The sequence below is a fragment of the Chinchilla lanigera genome, unplaced genomic scaffold, assembly GCF_000276665.1.
Source record: "Chinchilla lanigera isolate Chin_1 unplaced genomic scaffold, ChiLan1.0 scaffold00036, whole genome shotgun sequence".
Lineage (NCBI taxonomy): Eukaryota > Metazoa > Chordata > Mammalia > Rodentia > Chinchillidae > Chinchilla > Chinchilla lanigera.
This window is the reverse complement of record NW_004955437.1, coordinates 15,208,110-15,233,214: the sequence shown is the minus strand read 5'-3', so window position 1 is coordinate 15,233,214 and position 25,105 is coordinate 15,208,110. Positions and strand designations below refer to the sequence as shown.

At 43.2% G+C, this 25,105-nt stretch overlaps 1 protein-coding gene across 2 annotated transcripts in view; it reads right to left on the bottom strand.

Moving 5' to 3' along the window:
- Nucleotides 1–25,105, bottom strand: part of Kcnma1 (potassium channel, calcium activated large conductance subfamily M alpha, member 1) — a gene marked incomplete at its 5' end in the record, with an annotated part of 707,467 nt that overhangs the window by 224,060 nt on the left and 458,302 nt on the right. For both annotated transcript variants that reach the window (XM_005389908.2, XM_013517024.1), the window contains 4 exon segments: nt 646–737; nt 2,482–2,652; nt 4,621–4,696; nt 12,754–12,829. In XM_005389908.2, the coding sequence (XP_005389965.1) occupies nt 646–737; nt 2,482–2,652; nt 4,621–4,696; nt 12,754–12,829 (415 nt within the window).

Sequence of the window (25,105 nt, the reverse complement as noted above, 5' to 3'; positions counted from 1 at the left end):
GATGTGATCTGGACCTCCTGTCTGCAGAGAACTGGTCCCCGGATGACCACAAGGCCTTTACAGTAAGCAGGATTACCTGCATCTCCCTACTAGTCCCGCCTAATGCTATAGGTGCACAAAACCCATCATAGTTTTTCACTTAGAGAGACCCAAGTTAAATTATATAACCAGCGGATGTGAAGACTGAATGAGCTTGCGTCATGTGTTAGAGGTCAAAAGGGAAATACGGTCCCAGTTATATATATATATATATCCAACAAGGATAAATCCAACGCCCTCACTTGGGCATCGTGAATGGCAGCAAGATCAGGGAACTGGTCTGAGGGTGACAACTGTCTGGGGTTCCTCTGACATCACACCCACTCAAGTAGGGGTGGGGAGCAGGAGTCAACATAACCACCCAGGGACTTTTGAAAGTCACTCAACCACATCTTGTCTGATACAACTGACTTACTTTCTGCCTCCATGTTTGTTAAAAGTCCCGCCGAATTTATTCCGATTCAGGATGAGAGCGGCAATTTCGGGCACGTAGCGGGCAAACATTGCCTACATGCATGAGACAAAGAAACAAGAGCCAAAAAAAAAAATGGCATGCAGAGAGGATTCTACCGCAGCGGAGGCAGCAAAACCTCTTGGCATACTTACTTTCTTCCACTAACCGCACTATAGGAGCCCCCGTATTTCTTGCGGTTTCCTATTAACTCTATGATTTCAGGGACGTAGCTGGCAAACATGGCCTAAGGAGAAGAGGGGAGACAGAAGAGAGACTAAAAAGACAGGCCCAAGAAAGGGGGTGACCTTTGCAGAAGGGAATACTAAGATCTGAAAACACAAGAGGGTTAGACCTGTGAAGGTATATATTAATATGTTGAATTATAAAAAATAAAAGTACAAAAAGGGGCAAGTCCCTGAAATTACACAGGACAAAACAAACATCTGCCAACCAGGACCACTAGGGGGAAAAAAAAAAAAAAGGAAAAGAAAAGAAAAAACATCACAGTTGAGGAAAAACCATAAAGGAGACGAGAATAAATAAGCCAACATCTAGTTCTTCTGCCTAAAGAATAATAAGTAAAAGGGTTGTATGCTGGTGAAGCTAAACACACACACACAGACACACAGACACTTGTGTACACAGACGCACACTGGTATGCACAAGCAATTTTTATGCAAAAGCTTTTCCTTCTTTTTTTTTTTTTTTTTGGTTTTGGTTTTTTTTTTTTTTCCGGTACCAGGAATTGAACTCACGACCTTGCGCTTGCCAGGCAGGCACTGTGCCGCTGAGCTAAATCCCCAGCCCCAAGCTTTTCCTTCTAACTAAAATGAAGAGGAGCATCAGTGCCTTTATGAGTGACCGGAGACAATACACATTAAAAGATTTATAAAATAAACATGTAAAAAATCACTAAAAAGCATGAAAGGTAAATGTAGGAAATCACACGAAAGGAAAGGATAGTGAGGAAAAACACAAATCTGCCATGTTTTGTCCAACAAACATCTCTCTGTGGCTGGAGGGACAGGGTCTCCTGATCTACGGGGGCCTCGAGGTCTCCGGAAATGTTTCTGCTCTCACAGGTCAGCACACACGCACATTTATGCACATTCTTTGAAATGTAGATAGCTGTGCATACAAAGCAGAGAGGTGTGTATGCACCCCTTCGTATAAATGTGTGTGTGCTGTACATACACGAAAGCCGTGTGCTCATCAGGACTTTAATCACTTACCTCAACCAGCCCAAATTAAACTTCACATGAACTACTTTGAACCGTCAATGAGTTGCCAGAAATCCCTTTGAATTAATCAGACCGGACGGTTTAGAGCTGCAGAAGGAGCTCGTGGATCAGTCAGGCAAATACTGAAACTTTCTAGCTTACAGAAGGGGAGGGAGACTATCCCACGTGTTGCTACAGAACAGAGAGGCTACTGACAAAGCCCTGTTCTGCTCTGGGTGATGATCTCTTGGATAAGACCAAAGTGTCTCCATCCTCTGACGTGGGGACTCTTCTCCTTAGGGCAGGTACCAGCCACAGTGTTTGTTGGAAATGTGGGGACTGGGGGGCTTAAAGGGAAAAGCGAGCTCTTTGAAACCGCAAACTGACTACAGAATATTGACATCTACCAGGGTCAGGTGACAGCAACTGTCCTTGTCGAATATCAGATGCTGAATTCCATTACTAAGGGACAAGCACTCTTGGTTATTAACAGCACCCATCTCTTAAGGATAATTAGGTTGGCTCCTGGCTCACTGGCTGTCCCTAACAAGGGCAATATACCTGGGCCTACGGAACAAGCATAACACACCAAAGAAATGTACAAAGATGTCGCTGTCATGCTCTGGTTTATGTAACCTGACTGCAGCCCTAAGGCAGTGGCTTGCTTGTGGGGCAGACACACAGTATAAAAATTCAAAGCCTTAAGGAAGTGGATCATAGAAAATATTAAAGACCATAAAAATGAACATGATAATAAAAATATTTTACCAGTCCCCCGAGGATGAAGAAGACCATGAAGAGGCGTCCAAGTGTGGTTTTTGCATAAACATCCCCATAACCGACAGTGGACATTGTGACCATGAGTAAGTAGACACATTCCCAGTAGGTAAGGGCCTGGTTGTTTTGGAAATTTTCCCATGGGTCCCCTGAATTCTCCACCTAGAGCAAGCGAGGAAGGGAGAGAAAAAGAAAACCATCACCTCTGGATAGAGACACGGCCTACGCAATGAGCCAGAAAGCCCAGCGCTCTGCGGGCTGTTTGCTGAATGAAGCTCGTCCTCCCGCTACAAGATATGGGGTTCCCTGGGCTGCTTCTGGGCACGAGGGCTCAGAGGCCCTGAGCAGGCGCAAAGAAGAGGAGCTGTACCAACAGGAAATGCCCTCCTGGCGGACCTGGGCAAAGAGGGGAGGGAACAGGAATGGAGACTAGGCATCACCTCTGACACCATTTTACCGCTTTCTCTTCCCTGACCTTTCCCTGTGGGTTCCTGCTAAGTCTGGGAGCCTGGCTGTCCATCGCCTGCTTACAGGTCCCTCTATCCATTACTGTGACCAAGGGGATGCCCGGTGGGTGCTGCTCCTACAGATCTGCCGAAGCCCAGACAGCACCTCGGAGTCTGACCCTGTTCTGCCCTCGCTTGCAGAAGGTCCACAAGGACTCTGCTCCTTGGCCTGCAGGGATTTCTCCTCCAGGAGCCCAGGGGAACAATTTGCATTTGCACAACTTTTTCGGGAAGCCGAGGGCTGGCACAGTCTTCCTGCGAAGGGCCAGAGAGGAGACAGTTTCCCCTCTGCGGGCCACAGAGGCAACTGCTCAGCTCTGCAGTTGCAGTGGGAAATCCGCAGGGGGAGCTTCTTCGGGCAACGGTGGGGCAGGATTTGGAGAGCTTGGGCTGGCTAGAAGTTGGCCCACCGCCGTGTTAGACTTCCCAGAACCCTTTCCTGTTTTGCCAGCGTATGTAATCTGCCAATAGGACTTCAGATACTCCCAGCGGAGGGAGTGGCCTGACCCTTTCCTAGTTCTACCGCACGGAGAGCTGATACCCGCGGTCCCCACTTGGCCTAGGGAGACAACCCATCCCCCGGCCCCCCCGCTCTGCCTCTGCAGAATGTACCCAGGACCTAGCTCTCTCCAGACACCGCAATTTGCCCTCGAAGTGCCCTTCCCATGGGGGTTTCCTGGTGAAACAGAGGGTCCTTCACAGAGTGGTAAAGCGGGGTTTCCATCTTACTGATGATGGCGAACTGACTTGCACACTTGGTGCTTGGTTATTGGTTTAAGGTGTGAAGGGTGAGTTTGACCAAGAATGTCGCCCCCATAAAGGTTCGGGTAGGCCCCCTCAGGTCTGATAACTGCGGCACCTCCTCCTCCCGTCCAGGACTGGTCTTCCTTTGCATGACGATTGACTGATTAAGTGAGTCCCAGGTGCAGTAAGGAGAGAGCACCCTTTAACCCGTCATGCAAATAGAGGCTCAAGGAGGCAGGGTCACCTTTATTCAAAGTTACACAGTTTGAAGAGGCTCTTTCCAACAGCCTGTGTTTGTAGGAAACGCGCTTCCAACAATAGCTATGATCTCTAAAAGCAGGGTGAGAAAAAAGTCTGCCTTGGGGAGGTGAGAAGAACTTGACTTAATAATAGAAGGCTTTCAAAGAGTCATTAATATAAAAGAATTAACATTTCTGAAGTACGAAATAACTTGACAAGTAATCAAGCGAAAGACTGAAAGGCAGCTTTTTGTAAGTGGAGGGGTGGAAATTGAGGGATCTGAATTTGTTGTTTACAAAGAGATGTGGGTCAAACTTCCAACCTTGTCCCCCTGACCTTTTCCGGGCGTTTGCTGTGGAAGCACTGCCATCTTGTGGTTGTCTAGGGTTACTGCAGACAGGATGAAAAGTGCGAAAGTCCCCGCTGCAGTACACAGGTTATAGGGCAACATTACTCACCATTTGGAAGAAGCTTGGGGTAAAAGTGCTGGAAACCCACACAATTGTGCGGTTGCTTCCCTCCTTTCCTGTCTACAACTACGCTGAAGTGTCTGCAGCGTGAGAAATTTCGCGTAATAAAAGGACTCAACGAGGGGCTTGCTCCAGGCCAGCTGGAGCAGAGGGTCTTCAAGGATACTCACCAAATGAATGAAGCCGGCTGCAGTCAGCCACGTGCTGATGAATATGGAGAGCAGATTCACCAGCTTGATGGAATTGCTGCGCAAAAGAGACAAGCAAAGGCCACAAGTTACAAAGAGCGGGAACCGCCTGCCCCGGCAACAGCGCCCCCTGTGGGTAAGAGGCAGCCAACGCCATGGAGAGGGAACCGTTGCCCGGGCGGTGGCTCAAATTCACACGCAGCAAGATCGCAGCGCAGCCTGCAGGGAGACTACGGCTGGGCCTCGAATTTTATTCAAAAAAACTTACAAAAAGAAAAAAAAAAAAAAAGAAAACCTTTTATTTTGAAAACTCTTCGATAGAAAAATGCAAAGAACACTATAATAAACCCTCGACGTTAACCAATTATAACATTTCTCTAAATTGACCTAACATAACCAATGATAACATTTTGCTACATCTGCCTTATCTCTGTATAGTGTTTTCTCTTTCTCCTTTCTTCTTTTATTTTATATTTTTTATTTTTTGGCAGAACATCTACACATAAGCTGTACACCCCACACCACCTCACAACCTCTAAATATTTCAACATCCAACTTCTAAGACGAGCATGCTACTGTCACCATGCTACTGTCACACCTGAGAAGATTAGTGTCCATTCAGTAACAATCTAATATGCAGTCCTTATGTAAAGGTCTCCAGTTGCCCTGAAATTGTTTTTACCAGCCTTGCTCATCCAGGAACGGATGAAAGGTTTACACGCTGAATCCGGCTGTTATGTAGCTTTAATCCAGGGGTCAGGTAATGTTTTCCATTGATATTTTAGGCTTTGAGATCCATAAGAACCTATACTGTAACCACTGAATTCTGTTATTGCAATTCAAAAGCAACTGTAGACGACATATAACAGAATGGGTGTGTCTGTGTTACAATAAAACCTAATAAAAACAGACATTGGTTTGGCATAGTGATGCCTGTAATCCCAGCACTCTAGGAGGCTGAGGCAGGAGGATCTCAAGTTCAGGCACCACCAAGGGCCACGCTACTCCCCATCCTCACTCCTAAGTGGTTTCCATAGCCACGAGTGGAGTCACCAACTACCAGAAATAATGCTTAGCACCTTTTACCTCAGCTCCTCCTTGGAGCTGAGATAATGCTCCCCTTGCCTTTCTACTGCCTGGAATAAACTGGCCAGCCCAGGGGCTCCTTGCTGGCTTTCAGAATCCCCTTTCTTTGCAAAGACAGCACTGGCAACCAGAAATGGGCAGCATGAAAGTAAAGCAAACAGATACAAGAGAGTCGCCCGCAGAGCCCTAACAGGAAGCAATCCTGGTGATCAGGAAGTTGAACCTGCTATACTTCATCTGGATCCCAGTACGTTTCTCAACAGAGAACTGAAGCAGAGCTCCCAAGCCCTCCACAGTGTGCCCTAATGTTAGAAAAGAGAAAACCAGTGATGACTTAGCAGCTGACAGCAAAAGGTGAGCTCCTGGAAAGGAGTAGACCGCTCATTTTCTCAAGGGAGAGTCAAGCACCAAGTGGATTCACACCCTTGCTCAGGAATCCTGGGGGTCAGAACAATCAGTGTGCTACCGAGAGAGCTGTGAGGACTTCTTCCAAGACACTGAGTCTATGGTATCCTTGAGCCTCTCAGTGTTCTCAAAAAATGCCCTAAATATGGTGATTAGTAATGTCTCAATGATTGTCACCGCGATACTAATGGTGCTCAAGGGAGTTTGTGCTATGTGTAGAAATTTAATTTAATCAGTGTTGCTGAAACAGTCCATGTTCAGTGCTGAGATCTGATTATTTTTAAGATACTAGCATTATCACAGATCCACAGCACTAGGAGTTTACTTTCCGTGTTAAACTCTATGACCAAGCAATCATCTGAAAGCTGTGTGCACAGAACACGGGCTCACCCCTGGTGGAACTTCTCCATCTTGTGAAATGTAGGCCTGGCCGGCTTGAGGAGGACCCCTTAGGAGGAAGGATGGGTGTTGACAGGAGCAGGGTTGTGTGCTCTTGTGACCAGAGTCTCCCAGGGCTGACAAAAGTCTTCAAAACAAAGCTCAAGGGTCTGAACCGAACCAGAAGTTATCAGTGGTTAGGACAATTAGAACCATTCAGATTCCAGTTCCCCTCTCTGCCTCCAGGGAGGGAGGGATTGTGATCTTATGATAAATACCTGACCCAACTAAAAATTATCCTTCTCATGTTTCCTGACCAGTTCTGGTACCCATGGCAGGAATTCTCCCTGGCTATTAGAGTAACTCACATCCCTGGACACAGAGAATCACCCAAAGGCAGCTATGGGAATACGGTGGGTCAGAAAATCTGACTTCTGAGATAGTAGCTGTAAACCCAGAGCTTCTAAGAGCCGCATTTGCACCGTCTTCGCCTTGTGTATATTAAACAGGACATGTGTGTGATAACGCTGAACATATCATCTGTTTTACACAAGGAAGCACAAATCCATCCTGTCTCTAATCTTCCTCTTTATTTCTGGCTAAAGGTACAGCCAGGTGCCAGTGGGCTTATTCTGCTTCAGTGCTATGTCTGCCTGAGAGATGTAAATATCCCAACCTTGGAGTGAACTGTACTGTATCACACTGACAAAAGTCTCAACTATAAGATATGGAGTGAAGCAAAATCAAATTCTGTTCATTCTACCTTTTAGTTATCTCTAGAACCCCTCTCGTTTACTCCACCCCAACATGCACCATGCAGGCTTTCCCAAGACCTCTGTCCTGGACTAACGCCACCTGTCTGGTCTTAGTCTCTGAGGCCACAGGCACTTGAAACCGACTTTCTATACAATAGAAGTAAAATCTACAAGTAGAAGAGTGGATTTTTCAAGAATACATGTCTAACCACGTTTCCTGTACTGATTAAAATCCTTCAACAGCTCCATCTTGTTCTCAGGAAAATCCACGAACCTAAGAGCCTTCACGATTTGCGCTCTACCTCAGACGCCTTGCTTGTTTCCATAGCAAATACTGTTCTTGGTACAACTTGCCTTGGAGCCATTTCTAAGGTCGTACGTGTAGTAAAGTCTGAATTTCCCAAATCTCCCCCAAGCATATTCGGCAAATCATGGCACCTACATATGCTGTGTGAGAAGTAAAAATGACACTGAAGATGGCAATGGTCTCCTCAAAGTGGCCTGGTGTGGGACGATATCACTCTGCCCTTTTCTGTGGTCTATAATGTTAAAATGTTTGCAATGAATATATCTTAGTTTACTGATTAGAGAAAACAATACGGCAATTTTCGTTTTGAAGAAACACGGCTAGGTAACCCACCTTTCGATCACCACAATGGACTACATTCAATGAGACGCTGTTACAGCTTGTATCTAGATGTCCCCCCAAAGCCTCATGAGCTCGTAAAAGGGACTTTTGGGAGGTGACTGGGTCTATGTGTGTGACACTGGGATTAAGTGTATGATGCTGGGATTAATGGTGGGATGCTGGCATAAAGGCCACTCTATCAAGGGTGTGTGAGTGCTAGGTGTGGAGACCACCTGGGTGACTCTTCTTGGAGGAGGAGCAGTTGTCTCCATTTTGGCTGAACCTGGCCCTATTTCCATGTATTTATGTGTGCAGAGCTGGCTAGGACTTTTCCTTATCCCTTCAACCGGCTTTAAGCAATGCGTATCGGCCCAGCCGAGGTGCTGATGTATAATCTTTGAAGCAACAAGGACAGGGCAGTGGTTGCCCACCCCTCCCCCCAGCTCCCAAATAAAACATGTGCAAGCCAAGGTGGGATGGACAGCCATGCTCCATGCTGTGGGCTGGGATCAAGAGAGAGGCTGTGAGATAGAGGCTCGAAAGAGAGGCTGTGACCTCTCAGGACATAAAAGATTACACCTCAGAGCTGAAACACTGACCCCAAAACATTACAAACTACCTCAGTTGAGTTTTGCAGATTACTCTTTCTGCATATCCTTCTCTCTGCATATTGCAGAGGTGATTTCAGGCCTCCTACCTAGCCCAGCTCACAGCACTCACCTACTTTCTGCCATTCTCAGTCACTCATCCTCAAACCACTCCCTTCTTCACGAATTAATAAAACCTGGGTTCAGCCCTGGGTCAAGGCTTTTGTTCTGGATGACCACCATCGTAGCTGGACTTTGGACCCCTTGGCTCCCCATGACTACAAATATGTCTTAGCGTCCTTATTCTCGCATGGGTTGCACTGGAAGTGGTAGATTGGAATTAACTCACTAGAATTCCAATAACTTTTCCCTGGAATTACAACTACAAACTTTCTGGGCCATGATGAGGACCAGGAAGAGCTCTCTATGTTAGGGACAGAAAGAGTACTACTGTCATCGCTGCTGCCTGCGGCTCATTGGCTGCTGCTTTGCTGGCTTCTGCCTACCCAGCCATGCCATGGACTGTTTCTCCTCTGCAGCGCCCCTCTGCTATGCCACTGTGTCTTGGAGCCAGACAACAATGGGCTAAAACTTCTACAAGCTATGAGACAAGATAAACCTTTCCCCCTTTAACTTTGGGTGTCAAGAATTTGTCTCAACAACTAGAAAAATGACTAACACAGATGTGCAACTTCATGGAGTTCTTAAGCAGAGCTACTTACTTTTCCCTGGCTGTAGAACAAGCAGCCCAGTAAGTTTGGAAGATAACTGATGAACTTCCTTCCTAAAGCTCAGACAACAGAGAGTCTCTGGGCTACCCCTAAATAGGCCATTTTCAGAATACAGAGCATGTCTGGGCCTCTGTTTGGTGCAGTTTGGAGGAACTATCCTGGTCCCGTAAGTGTGACTTGTCTCCACTGTTCTGTGCATTTTGCGTTCTCTTCTGCTATCTTCTTCCTTCTCTGCCACTCCCCACCTTTCCTCTACCTCTCTGCCCCGTTTCCTCCAGCTCTTGGGGGAACGAGGAAGCCAAAGAACAGAAAATGAAACAGTAATTTCAAATCATTATTTCAAATCACATTTGCAAATCTTCCATCCCCACCTAATGCCACAGATTGGCAGGGATTCACAGCCAGGGAAAGCCAGACAAAATCTCCTTAAAGATGATTACATGGCTCCACTCAGCATCGTGGAAGGTCACAGTGAGAACAGCAGAGAATAGAGAAGTCACATGAGAATCCCTCTGAGACCACAACCCGACCAAAGCCAGGCTTTCCGTTTTCTGGGGCAGAGCCCAGGGACCTATGCTTAGGTGTGCAGAAGGAAGAAACCGAGATTCACCAAGTAGGAGATAGAACGGGCTCTAACATTGGTCTGGGAACTTCTAGAGCACTCATAACTCAATGAAGTTTTCCTCTGTGCTGCTGACCTGGCCTTTGTTCACACTCCTACCTCACCCTCCTTCCCTCCACCACAGAAGTCTCAGGCGTACAAAATAACTCCAAAGTCCCATGAGTGTCATGTTCTGTCACCCGTGGGCCCCCATAGCTTCCCTGATTGGAAGCGAAGCCCACCCTCCAACTTCTCACGCCCCCTGCCCACACTGAAATGACAGATACCTACATTTCCACAAGGTTTGCCTTACATCGCTTCTCCTTGAGTGCCCCATCCTCATGCCAAGCCCAGCTTAGGGACTCTCCTCTGTGCGCCTAGCACCTCCAATCTTTGCACCCACTGAATAGCTGGGCACAGTGGCTGTGAGCTCTGTCCCCATCAGCTCTCTGCTGGCATGACTATCTTTGCACCCACTTTGCTGCTGGCACAAATGGGGGCTCACTTTAAACTTGTGAGACTCAACCAATCACGTGGTCTTGGTTACATGTGACAGGAACACACAGCATCTAAGCTGTGGGACTGCAGAACAAAAGCATCATCTGACCATAAATAGGAATTTAATTTGCTGGGAAGTGAGGTGCAGGGGAATTGCTGCTTGGGAACCGGTAGGCAGATGCATAACCAGCCTGCTACCCTCGCCCCATGACTCTTCCTGAGGGTTGTTCTTCCCCAGGACAATCACCCCACCCCACTTTCACTCCCCACTCTGCACTGAGGACATGAAGCACCATAGCTGCCTGGCTTCCAGGTGGATTATGCTCCAGGGATGCCAGAGCTACTGCTTACTTCCAAAGGAAAGAAAGGAACCCTTGCCAAGGAATGGTAGACAGGTGAGTGTCCTAACAAAAGATAAGAAAAAGAAGTTCAGAGGGCCACTTGTGATGGCTAAGCAGGATAGTGTCGACTTAATTGGCTTTGGGATTCACCTCGGGGATTGGTGACGCACACCTCTGGATGTGTCCGTGCGGGTCATGGAGGTACAGTCTTGAGGTCTATGTCTGTTCTCTCACCCTTGCTCCCAAGCACTGTTTCCCTACTTTGCTCCCAGCCACCATGAATTAAGCATCTTTCTTCTGCCATGCCATTCTGCCATATTTTTTTTGCCTGACAGCCAGCTGTCTTTGGACTGAACCCCCTTAAAACCTGAGCCAATTTAAACCTCTCCTCCTTTAAATTGTGGGTGTCTGTTATTCAGCAATGGGAATACTGACTGATAAATTCCATCATTCTCTGCAACCCCAAAAGGGAACTAGCCACTCTCTGCCTTGATAGAGGGTCTTTCTCTCCTTGTTTCACATTTATTACGTAAATTTGGAGCATTGTTGTTCTCTGAAACCAGCATTTTAAGAAGGCTCCAGTACTCTGAGAAACAATATGAGGAGAACTGTATTCTCACCCTCCTTGGTTGCTCCACGGACAGTGTAATACCATCTCCATTAGAAAAAGTGTATCTGTATGGACACGACCCCCTGCTTGTTGCTGGGCACACACTGATTTAGCCTTAAAAAAATACAGTCTCCTGGTGCAAGCACGATATGGTAAATATCGCTGATGCTAGCTCTGTCGATCATTGATGCAGACTTCAAAAGTAATATGACTTGTACAGAAGAGCTGTGAAAAGGTAGAAATCAAGGCTATTGGTGCTCAGAAGAAAATATGAAGAATAATAATATTCACACTCCATGAATATTATCACACACTAACAGAGACCCAATAAATCCTTACCTCAGGATAATGAAATGTAGATGGAGATGTTTTAAGAGACATCAGTGGCTCTTTTTCTTTTTAACTTGACTAATAGAAAGTGGATTTTACCTCACATTTACATAGATGAATAGTTGGAGAGACCAATTTGGAATTGAAACCAAGATAAACAAAAATACTGACACCCAGAGGATAGAGTCAAAAGTTGGTTGAATTTGTTGAACCTGTCATATTCAGGAAGCTTGAATCCCAGCCTGCATGAATGGGAAAGTGATGCTGAACTCAAGGCCTCAAAAATGCAGGGATATTCACTATAAACCATTAACTACAGAGTTCTCCTGTTTTCAATCATTTATCAAGTACATCAAGGCCAACCAAAAAGGGGAGCTTCTTAAGGTGTCGTTTCCTGGAAGAGAAATTTATGAGCTGTGCTTATTCTCCATTAGAGGACGCCGGCCTCTTTTATTAGTTTATTCATCAATACAGCCCTGGTTTCAGGCCAGCTCTGTGCACCGGCAGGTCACCAGGCAAGGATCATCAGCGGGACTTGGCTCCGGGTCCAGTTGTGTTTTCCAGATCATAACACAGTTAACAGAAGCAGTCACGGTGCATTCAGCTGGAGGTTTGCAGGGCTTCCCCAAAAGGCAGTTCACAGAGTAAGCCCCAGGGGCTCCAGAGATATAAAGTGAACATCTGAAATGTACTTAGAAATGAAATGATTTTCTGTTTGTGGTACGAGCTTTGTGATTGCCTCTCAAAGAGCACTGTTTCTCCTGCCTTTATGACCAAGTTCAATTTCCTATTTAGTGGTGTAATAAAGGGACAGTTTAGGACCTAGCAGCAAGGGCTTCCCAATCAAATGAGCAAATCTATCCCTCATTGCTGTGTACCTCTGTCCGGGACACCTGACTCTATCCAGGCATGAGGCATGCGTCCCCCAAAACTGTCCGTGATTCCCCACACGCATGGCCTTGCTTCTCTTTTCACCATACAGCTCCCTGCCCTGTGGAAGAGATCCACACCAACCCCCTCAGGGGTTTCTCTCCACCCCTGCGTGAGCTCTCTCTTCCTGTGTATAACAGAACTAATTTTACTGCCCTGAAAGCAAACACACCTGATATTTACAACTTGGCACTGGGGACCGGAGAGAGGGAAAACAGGAAAAAGAACATCTTACCTTGTTTTAAGGATATTCAGAAACTGCAAAATTTCTGAAAACTGTATCAGCCTGAGAGCTCTTAAAAATCTCAAACCTGGAAAAAGAAAGGAAACAGACAGGTTACTTTCAATGCAAGCATGGTACGTTCACGGTCCGCCCATCCGAGTCACCCCAGCTACCCAGGGTGGAAGGAAGTGAAGTCCTGGCAGATGAGCCATTCGCTACCTTGCACATATTCCTTCATTCTGATTCTTGACCAGGTTAATGGGAGCCAGTGCACTGGCTTTCTCAGGAAGGGGGTCGGTTTGGAACCAGGGGAGGGTAAGACCCACTGGGGAGGGCCTGGCTGGAGGTGCTTTCTTCAGGCTCGGCCAGCTCTGATTTCACCACCGTTTCAGAGTTACCCAGTGGTCTGGCAGGATTTTGTCTCTGAAAAATACTAGGAATTGTGACAGCTCAGGGTAACTCTAAAAGCAGATTAAGAACAAATCTGATAACCTTGTGTATTTGATGATTTTTTTTTTTTATTTTTAGTTTCATCCCCGATAAAATGAAGGGTATGGCCTGCTGTGTTATGTTTTTCTTCCAATCAAAAAAAAAAAAATCTTAACTGGGAAGATACCACTCCCCACAATCTCAGGACTCCCAATTTAAATAATTGCACTGTTAGGAATGTCAAGGTGAATGTGTCCTTTCTAAATCTGAAGCTCCTCTTGAGCAGAAGAGGTCATGCTTTTTGGTGATAGAAGAGCGAGACAGGAAAGGAAAACACAAAGCTTTTGAAAGCACAAATTATTAATTACTGTGGGGATTTGCCAGTTTTTATTTATTTCTTTCGTTGATCAGCGTCTGTGGTACATACCAATCCCTCTCCTCGTGGGGAGCTGGCGCGTGCATAGAACACACCTTCATTCTTTCTTTCATCCCCTTTCCTTCCCCTCTCACCCTCTCACTCCATTGCTTGGTCCTCTTCCCTTTTGCAAAAGATCTGTACTCCTGTTTCCCATGTTCTGTCTTTTATGTTGCTTGTTACGTATATTTTGGGCTTTTCATAAAGGAGAAACCATGCACTATTTAAGCCTGTAGGTCCAATTTATTTCACTTAACATTATGATCTCAAAAGTGCATCCTTTTTTCCCACAAAGGACTCAAGCTCATCCTTCTACATGACAGCATAGTGCTCCCTTGTTTGTAAATCTCACACAATGGATTCTTTATCCATTCATCCATTGGTGGACATACAGCCTACTTCCAAGATTTAGCTGTTATGAATTGTGGTGCTATAAACATGGGTATGCATACATCCTTGTGATATGATGTCTTTTAACTCTTTCAGGGAGATACCTAGAAAGGGAATGGCCAGGTCAAATAGAATGTGTAGTTTTAGTTTTTTGAGGCCCATCCAGACTGATTTCCGTAGTGTTTATACTAGTGTACAGTGTTTTAATAACCAAAAATAAATTCTCTTACCTTTGAGGCCAAAGTCATCAGTCCAAAACCCAAGCCAGTCATAGAGTTTAACACTTTGACAATCACCCAGGAGAATTACTTACAAAATGGTGGCTATCCCAGCTTTGAAACACTCTGAACATCACACCTGCTCCCAAGGGAGACTGCCTGTTGCATATTTTCCAAAGCATTTTATTAAGCACCCCGAATGCCAGACATGGTGCTCAACTGCAAGGGGACTTTATGAATGAAGAGGCAACTGCATGCCTGGGCAGGGGTTTGATTCCACTACTTTATGAGAGGATTCCCTGGAACCCCTGGTGACCCCTGGTTAATGCTGGGTTATTCTCTACTTGAACAAAGAGTACCCTAAGTGGCCCAGGGCGGAGCTGCTCTGGTAATGAGGAAAAATTAACATAAAGCCTGTGGGATGAAGAGGGGGTGGCTGATAGTACAAAGAAAGAGGGACAGTGATAATGGCTCAAAAGAAATATTTCTCATCTGCAAAGGAGTCCCTGTGAACAGAAAGTTTTTGGGCTTTTTCCAGAAAACATTCACCTTCTCTGCTAGGCAATATTTATATAACTTTCATTAAACCAGAAAAATACAGAGAGGAGAAGGGATGTTGATGAAATTTTTAAAAAAAGGCTTCAGAGCCAAAAACACAGTCATCACCTAACTGATGAAAGGCTGACTCAACGTTGCAGAGAACCGAGCTGGAACACAACACAGAACTGAGAAGTCTCCTTGGACAGCAGAGGAAATAAGGAAAAGAGATGAAACTTAAGAAAACAGAGATGGAGCGTAGATCACAGAGAGCCAAGCCACAAATAAAATGAGTTCCGAAAGGAGCAACAAAAACACCTGGATCCTGAGCAAGGGTTGAAGCATAAAAGAACTCCCGAGAGATGAAACCAGACCTCGAGATGAAAAGGTAAAATGAAAGATCTGCTCCTGGAGGCCAATACCAAGGAGTATACAACTTTTCATTCAAATTTCGAGCATTAAATTCCATTAAACAATAAAAGAAAGTATCAGGATCGGAGGAGTGGTACTATTTGCCAGTAACAGGACTAAGATGATTTTATAAGGTCTTTAAACAATAAGTGATCAATAATGTGGTTTAGATCGTAGATGTCCCCCAAAGGCGGATCTATTCAAGGTTAGGTTCCCAGTCGTAGTGCTACTGGAGGTGCAGGGACCATTAGAAGCATGGCCTCCTTGACGGGAACTAGACCCCTGGCTGTGCCACTAGCACTTCCCTCTCTTGCTCTTTCTTATTCTCTACCATGTGTCCCTTGTCACTGTGCTCTGCCTTTCCACTGGCCCAGAGCAACAGGCCAAGGGACCATGCACGGAACCCTCTGCAACCGAGAGCCAAAAGAAGCCTTGCTTCCACGTTCTCAGCCCCCAGCCCAGCTGAGCACTTTGCACCTGCACCTCTAGTGCACACTGGTGTGGGACACAAGAGTAAGTTTTGAACTGTGAAGGACTGGTAGTACTGCAGCCACTTGAAGAGACAGACTCACTGGTCAGTCGCAACAGATTCCCTGGCATTAGGCTCCTCGTGATTTAACCCCCAAAATCACAGATGGGTGGATGTATTTGTGCCTGTGCATGTGTAAACATATGCATTTTTGTTGTTGTTGTTTTGTTTTGTTTTATGAGATAAGATCTCACTATGCAGTTCAGGCTGGCCTTGAACTTACTATGTAGCCCAGGCTGGTCTCAAACTCACAGCGATCCTCCTGCTTCATCTTCCAGGGTTCTGGGATTACAGGTGTACGCTATTACACCTGGCATAAACATACACATTTCATGGAACCAAACATAGAATACAAATGACCCAAACTTCAAATTGGATCTTTTCCTTTTATCTGTAACTGATGGCATTTGCATTCTATAGTGTTAGCTCTTTGTAGCTGGCACACTCTAGTGACTCACAAAGATACAGCACAGTAAAAGTTTCTCTGTAAAGGCGCCCATGAAAATGAGGTTAGATGTACATTGAATGTAGAGGTCACAGGCCCACGGCCTTGCTAGACAGGGACCTGCAGACCTCATCCTGAGTTCTGAGCATCTGCTTCCTAGCAGCAAACGGGGAGCCAGCATAAGGCCAAGAGTCAGCAGAAAAAAGGGAAACACACAGTTCTTAAGAGAATGGGTTCCCAGTGTGGACACCAGAGGGAAACATCTCCCTGCAAAAGGACTCTGGGCAGTGCAGGACCAAGACCCTTGGGAGCTAAGCAGCAGAGGGCTTCATTTCTTTGTAGGCCTTGTGTAAGTGGTTTCATGGGGTTGGGCGTCACATGTACAAATGAATAAAAGAAGTCCTCTGTGGGCTAAGGTGTCAGTCTGTGACCCTCATCTTGGTCTGCAAGATGCATCCTTCAGCCAACAGTTCACGGTTACTTCCTGATGGTTTTCGGCCATGGACGCCCTAGGTCCCTACTTGAAATTCTCCACAACCCCATGTACACAGAAGAAAAAGTCAAGGTTCTCCAAGACCTCAAGTGACACCACAGCCCACCACCACCATCATCTCTGTTTACATTTGAGAGCTTCCCACTACGACTTCCACTACTTTCCCCTAATGGGGCTGTCCTCCTTGGAAAGCCACATACCCACAGGGTGTTCTCTCTCCACAGAAGTACACATGGCCACCTGGTGCACTCCCTCACTCCCTTCAGGCTTTTACTAATGTGGCTGCATCCATGAGGCCTTCTCCATCTGACCCACATAACTTCCCCTGACACCCTCCCTGAAACTATTTCTCAGGCCTGGTTTGAATCTTCTCCTCAATGTGAAGCACTAGCATCTAATTTATGTTATTTGCTTTCTGTTCCCTTATGTACAGCATCAGCTCTCTGCAGGGAGGGAATGGCATCATGGCTGACTTTCCGGTACCTAACATACTGTCTGAAATGAGGTAGATGCTTAATTAATTCTTGTTTGAAATCAATGGATGAATCAAAGTTGTGAGAAATAATGATATGGCCAAGAGTTAAAGGTTACAGATGCTGCATCCAGAATTCTGTCCCTTACTAAAGGGGGTTCTGTGAAGCCACTGCAGGGGTCACGGCTAACTTGCTCAGGAAGTACAAAGTGGTGTACACAGGGAAGACCAGGGCTGCACCCAGACAGACCCGGAACACCATGGCCAGCAACTCCCATTCAACAAAGTAGGCCAAGAAAAGGGAGAGGTGGGGAGGGAAACACCCACCTGACAAATTATACATCTTCTCTGCCTTATAATACTCTTCCTCGTTATGGATGCCACAAAATCTCTGAAATAAGATTTACTAAGAAACTATAAAATTATACCAGCATTACAAAAGAGGGGGTTGCATATGTGTCTGCACCCAAAGCCATAATCACACACTCTCCTCCAAAAGGTACAGGGCCCAGGTGGTTTTATGAGTTCTTTACATGCCCAAGAAATAATAAACTTCTATGTTCTCTATTATATGATCAAATAATTTAAAAAAAATACTTCTCTTTGTTTTAAGTGCTCTGTATTTGATTAGAAAGTTGGCATTACGTGGACACACATATTTGTGCTCAAATTTGGTATATATCTTTGTTGCTGTTATTATAAATTATTGTGAATTGATAAAGTTGTCTATGATATAAATTTACGACTATTGACTATCTACTATATTTAGTGCCTTACTACATGACAAAACTTTTATCTTTTTATTACATTCAACAGAAGAAGGTAGTTAAGGATAAAATAGACAGAATAGCATGTTCAACAGAGTTTATTAGCAAGAGTCAAGTTTTTGCCTCAGGTAAGTTGAACTCCAGAGAGTCCAAGTTCATAGCCTCTGCTCAATGTAGACCCTGGTAAGTCTGTTCTGGTTACAAATACCAGATTCAAGGGAGCTATGATAGTCAACTTTTTGCCATTGTTGTAAAATACAGGATAAAATCAACTTAATAGAGAATAAAGTGTAGTTGGTCTCACAGTTTAAGAAGTTTCAGTCTACAGTTGCTCAGCTCTGCTGCATTGGGCCTATGGTGTGGCACAGCACATCACAGTGGGGAGGATGTGGTGAAGGAAACCTAGCCACCTCATAGCAGCCAGGAGTCAGAGAGAGAGCGAGTGAGCGAGAGAGAGAGAGAGAGAGAGAGAGAGAAAGAGAGAGAGAGGAAAGGGCCACGGTCCCACTATCTTCTTCAAGAACACGCCCCCAATAACCCAATTTCCTTCCTCTAGACCACACCTCTTAAAGGTTCTGCCACCTTCCAAGAGCACAAAGCTGAGGACCAAGTCTTTAATACATGGGCCTTGGGGATCATTATGACCCAAACTATAGCCTGAACACTTTTAAAATTTATGATGCATCTGGTCAAACTGTCCTAACAATCTGTCTTTCCATCAGTATGTAAATGCCCTTTGTCCATACCTCCACTGTATTGAGTACTGAGACAGAAGATGGAGAGAAGAAAAGAAAAAAGAAAGGAAGGGAGGGAGGGAGGGAAAGAGGAAAGAAGGGAGGGAAAGAAAGTAAGCTGTCATTTTGATAGGCCCCAAATAAGAGCGTGTTGTTTTGGTTTGCTTTTCTAATGTTAACAAAGAAGTTAATTATTTTTTCATTTTTTAAATTTTTTCATTATTTTTCATAACTATTTTTTCACTGAGTCCTTTTATTTTCACCTTTAAAGAGCTTTATATTTTCATCTTTAAAGTAGCTTTATAGCTTTAAACTGGCTTTGCCAGTTTACCTGTGTGTTCATCTTACTCTTAGCAATGCATTCCAGCTTTTTTTATAATGAGGATATTAGATATTCATCACTCTTAATTTTGCTTACATTTTTTTCCCTAAATCTGAACTTTTTCTATGTCTAAAATTAAGGTAATTTTCTCTATATTCAAAAAGTGTTATATGGTCATATGTATCAGTCTTTCTGTCACCACTTTCATGTTTTGTAATGCTCCCAAAAGCCATCTCCATCATACCGATTATTTTTTACCCACATCCGGGTTTCTCTGTATGCTGTTGGGGCGGTGGCTCTGAACCTCAGCTGTGCATTTAAAACACTTAGGAAGCGCTAATCATCGTTGACTTAGGGACAGGAGGGTTTCAGCCCACTCCCTGCCATTCTGACTGAATGGGCAGAAGGAGTTTTAAAACTTTGAGGGCTGCAAGGTGAGAAGCATTGCGAACTTTTCTGCAAATGGGCAGGTAGTAAATATTTCAGATTCTACCGCAATGACTCAAGTTTACTGTTAACAATATATAAACAAATGGGCGTGGTGGCGCTCCAGGGAAATCACATTCACATAAATAGACCATGGGGACTAATGTGCTGCACCTGCCTTGGAGCCCTGCCATTCCAACCCGTGGTGCACACAGATCTCCAGGGCTTTATAAACGTCCAGATTCTGGCTGAGTCTGACTCTGCACTTCCAGCAAGCTCTACGTAACGGCTGGTGCTGTTGGTCAGAAGACCACGCTTGGAGAAAACAAGGCCACAGGGCAGTGCCTCCCAGACCTACCTGGGACCAACCGGGGTTTGAAACAGTGCTGAGATCCACTTCCCACGCTGGGTCTTCTGATTTCATTAGTCTGAGTATATCTTGAGCATCATAAAATTTAAAATTCTGATTCCAGTGTGCAACCATATTTGGGAACCACTGGCAATGAGCAACTATATATAAATACCTCCAGAATTTTTAACCTTAAACTTGTTGGTCTATATTCGTGCATTTATTTATTTTGGTTAATAATGTGCCGGACCAAGCCTTAAGCACACTAACCACTTAAATTAATTTTAAAGAATACAATAGCTAACTATAAGTTAAATCAATAGGACAGTAAGAAATTACTTATAAACAACTGAAGTTTTTTGGGGGAAAGTAATCATCTTTTATTCCCTTTAATGGTTTGATTAATCTTGAGTACTTACATCTGGTAATCTGATCAACTTTGATGAAGATAAAATTATATAACAACCACTGTTAATCCTTATCATTTTGCTCTGAAACCCTGTATCATTCTTATTGTTTTTGCTTTGTTTTGTTTCTGTCTATGTTGTTGGTATTTTGCTATTGTTCTTTTTTTTCAATTCTCTTTAAAATAAAGAAGTAATCTTAATATCAGGGGAAAGATGACTTCTAGTTTGGTGTTTACAATTAAATAATAAGAAAATCAATAAACACTAAAAGTAATAAAAATTCTCCATTATTTTATGAGGGAAATAATAGCAGCCACAAAACAAACAAAATAAAACAAAGTGCTGGTTGACCCAATGGAAAAAAACGATAGGCACACAGCTGAATAAGACTGCAAAGATCTCAGAGACAGGGATGACCCTGAAACCTGAGAGCAAAACAAAACCATTATAGACTATGATAGGACAATTGGGTAGGAACTGAAAAATATAATAACAGCTCCTCTGTGAAGTTTCTATACTCATTTAATTTATTATTAAATTTTTGAAGCATTTTCATTCCATTAAAATTCTGGATTCTGCTGGGTATGTAGCTCAGTGGCATATGTGCCTGCCTGGCAAGCACAAGGTCCTGAGTTCGATTCCTGATACCAAAAAAAAAAAAAAATTCTGCATTCTTCCATAGTAAAAGACATGAGAAGCAACTAAATTTATAAAATAAACATAAGCCTGGTACTAAAAACTGATTCTCAGAGCCCCCTCCAAAACTTTTCTTATGTCACTAAAATCAGAGATACTGAAATCCTGTTAAAAATATCAATGTGTACATTTCATCAATGAACTGAAATTATAATCTAGACCATTCCGGTCAAACATGGCAGGTTGAGTTCAGTGGTTAATCTTTAAGCTTCACTAAAGTAATACTGAAGGAGAGGGAATCCCATTGGGACAGTAAAATCCCATTGGGACAAAAAGAATGAAAGAGAGAGCCGTCACATAGGAGAAAGTGACAAAATTCTGGTAAGTGAAAATGGATAGTCTGTTGAAAATTAAACTGGTGGAGTTGAGAAATCTAGCTTCAACAGTATACAAAATACATAATAAGGAAAAATACTTGTGACCTCCAATGTGGTGGTTAATAGATCAATTGTCAACTTGAGTGGGGAACACCTGGCTGAATTGAGTCAGTATTGTTCTGGGTGTGAAAGACCCACTTTAAAGAAGGTTTTTGTAGCAAATGTATAAAAGGAGAATGGGGGTTGGCATTCAGCTGGTTTTCCTTGGGAAAGCTTCATTCTGGCTGCTTCTCTTTGGGAGGACTTCGGCTGTTCTCTTTGGCTGAACTCTGGTCTTCACCTTTGCCAAATATGGCTGCTGTTCTTGGAGGAGTTCTAGTCTTTGCCTTCACCTTGAGCATTGTATCCTGGTTTCTGGCACCGACCCTTCAGTCTTCCATCAGAGATTCCTTGGTGTTGTGGTTTGGATCTAGACATCCTCTCAAAGCCTCACGCAGTCATGAGGGGTGGGCTTTTCAAAGGCAGCTGAATCTAGTTTGTGATTGATTCACAAGGGTGTGAGTGCCATACCTATCCTAGGGCAGGTAGCCTGCATACAGCATGAGGGACAGAAAAAGATGTGTCCCTTCTCTCTCCCTTGCTTGCTTTTGCTGTCTTCTGCCATGATGAACTGTTTCTCCTCTGGAATACTCCTCTGCCAAGCAACTCTGCCTTGGAGAAGGGTGTGCATAGCTATATGAAAATACTATAACAATTTAGATAAAGGACTTGGGCACTGGAGGAATTAGGTATCCTGGGGACACCTGGAATCAATCCCTTGCAGGTACTGAGGGGCAACTATATGTAAATATCTCCAGAATCATGACAGAATATGGGAAATGCCTTTGGTCACTAAATACACAAGAGGAGTTCCATACAGATGGAGGTTGGCGGAGGTGGTAGGGTGGAGACAAAACAGTGAAGAGGGAAAACACACTCTGAAAAGGAAATGAAGTCACTGGCAGTGAGCAGAGGAGGCTGTGACATAATACTGACTGACGGGGCCACCAGACCAAAGCAGCCAGAACACAGCAGTGTGTGGGCACTGGAGTTGGTAAAACAGGACGGTAGAGCCAGAAATGGTGGCCCAGGCCTATAATCCCAAGGGCTCTGGGGGTTGAGGCAGGAGGATAGCAAATTCAAGCACAGCCTGATCAACTTAATAAGAACCCGTCTCAAAGTAAAAAATAGAAAAGGGGCAGGGGATGAGGCTTGGTGTGAAGGCCCTGAGTTCAAGGCCCATTAGTACATCAAAGGAGGTTGGGTGATCTCTCACACACTGGTTAACTCCTGGAAGAAAGTCATTGCCTCCAAAGCTGCAAAACCAATTTTTGGACCAACTCGCCCACAAAACAAAACAACAGAACAAAACAAAACTTTCCACCTCAGGACTCTCCAGGTAGGCTGTGATAAACACACACAGCATTCACATATAGGCAAACAAAACGTCTCAAACTCAAACATGAGTGCAACACTGAGAATCACCAAACATTTGAGGAACGGAAAGAGTTCTTAGAAGAAATGTTCATATAGTAAACTTATACTTAAGGATTAACATGAATGAAGCAATCTAGAAAAAACTGCTTTAGAAAAGAGTTTGATTGAAAAACATAATGCCTGAGAAAAGATGCGAGAGAAACATGTAAACTCCATAAAAATCAACTAAGTCAAAATTTTTTAACGTCAAAACTTCCGAAGGCCAGCTGAATTGAAAAATAGACATTGCTATCTAGCAAAAACAGAGGGCTGGACTCTGTATACAAAGGGAAAAGTATCTCCCCTTCATACAGTGAGAGGAAAAGTACAAAAGAACAGTGAAGAAAGATGAAAGGTAGCTATAGAATTTTCAATATCCATGTAGTTGAGGTCCAGAAGGTAAAAATGAAAGAGATAACAGGAAAAATTCAAACTGATATTAGACTAAGTTGTCATAAACTGAAAGAATGATCTGCATTCAGATTGCAAAGGCCCATGAAGTGTCCAGCCAGTGAAATTTAAGAAGACCTAAATCCAAGCACACCATGGTGAAATTTCCTAATATCACTGTGAGGAAATAAATCCCAGTAAGGCAATGAAATTCAAATAAATTATTGTCCCCAAACTCTTGCGCTGGGTGCAAGAAAAAAAGGAAGGTTATCTTCACAATTCTCAGAAGTTTTTTGAAGCAAGTAACATATACACTCAGCTAGTTGGTAGAAAAATAAAACCAAAAGAATTTAGCCATAAAGGCAGTGTGAGAACAGATAAAAGATACTAAGTAGTCTATGTGTTGAATGAGTATTTTTTAAAAATAATACATAATAACATTGATCTGAAATTAAAATCTCTAGAAGTACATAGAAAATAGAAATATGGAAGAATGAGGGAAGTAGAAGGAAGAAAAATGTGCTGATATTCTTGTCCAGGATGATACTATTAATTGCATATATGACCACAAAAAATTAATTTCAGGTACGTTCAAACAAATTTTTCAGAATATATCTGGAATTATAAATTCTAAATCTTAGAGGGGGAAAACAAGGGAATTCAATCAAACTGCAGTTAAAGAACTAAAGAAATGATTCAATTCAACTAAGAGGAAAAGAAGAAAAAAATATATAAATTAGAAAACACAATTTCAACAACAAAAGCCAAATGCATTAGTAACTACAATAAAATTGAATGAGTTAAATTCACTCTATCAAAAGATAGAGAACCAGTATGAAAATAATGAATTCCAGAGGCATACTGCTTATAAGCAATATAGTGAAAGCAAAACTCAATGGAAAGTAGAGCCAAAACGATAAAAATTATGTACTAGACAAAAGCTAGCAAAAAAGGAACAGAGAAGTGATATCAAATAAAGAGCAGTTACTGTAAAAGAAATAAAACTTCATGTTTGATAAAGGAATAATCCACCAGGAATATGCACGTGAAAATCTTTATAGACCTAAGAAGATACCTTTGAAGTAAATAAAGCAAAGCCTGACAAGAATATACCCAACAGGAAGAAAATGACAATGCTGTATCAGCGGAGACTTATAATGTTTAGTTTCAGAAATGATATTAATTATTAATAAGTGCATATATAGAATATTTATGTAATATGTAATTTCTTGGGATATGTTTGTATTTATATCCATCTGGATGGCTGGACCATTAGACACACATAGGTCTATTATTCAGTAAACTAGGGTTCATTCTGTAATAACAACCGCTGAAGAATCATAAAAATTGACCACATATTAGTCTATAAAGACATCTCACCGAATCTCAAACTGCAGAAATCATGTAAACCGTATCTATCACAAAGCAATAGAATAGGAAAATAACAAAGAACAGCAAGAATATGGAAAAAGCAGAGAAGTGGAATCTATTACATAAAGAATAATCTAATATGCAAAGAAGAAGTTATCACAAACCAAAGATATAAATATTGTCCTACAATGATGGGATAATTGGTTAACAAATGAAAATCAATCCAAAGTCACTTCATACTACAATTGAAATAAATTTGAGATTAATTAAAAATTAAATATATAGCATAAAAAAGCTGAAAAAATGTAGCTGTATATTTAACCTTCCAAAGTGATGACTATCTTAACTAGGATATGAAAGAATCATAAAATTTTTGAACTATTAGATCAGCTACCATAAAAAATATCAAAATTTTGTCTCTAAAAATAATATAATGAAACGCTGGTATTGTGACACATGCATGTAGTTCAAGCACTCTGGTAGGCTGGGACAGGAAAATTATAAGTTCAAGTCCAGCAAGGGCAACTTAAAGACTTAGTAAGATCCTGTCACAAAATAAAAATATAAGTTAAGGCAAGGTATGTAGTTCGGTGCAAAGGCTCTGGGTTCAACCCCCAGTACTGAATCATCCTCATAATAATAGTAATAATAATACAGTCAACATTCACTAGAAAATAATCAAATACAATGCAGTAGAGAGAAATTCCTGATAACATCAAAAGCATTATGCA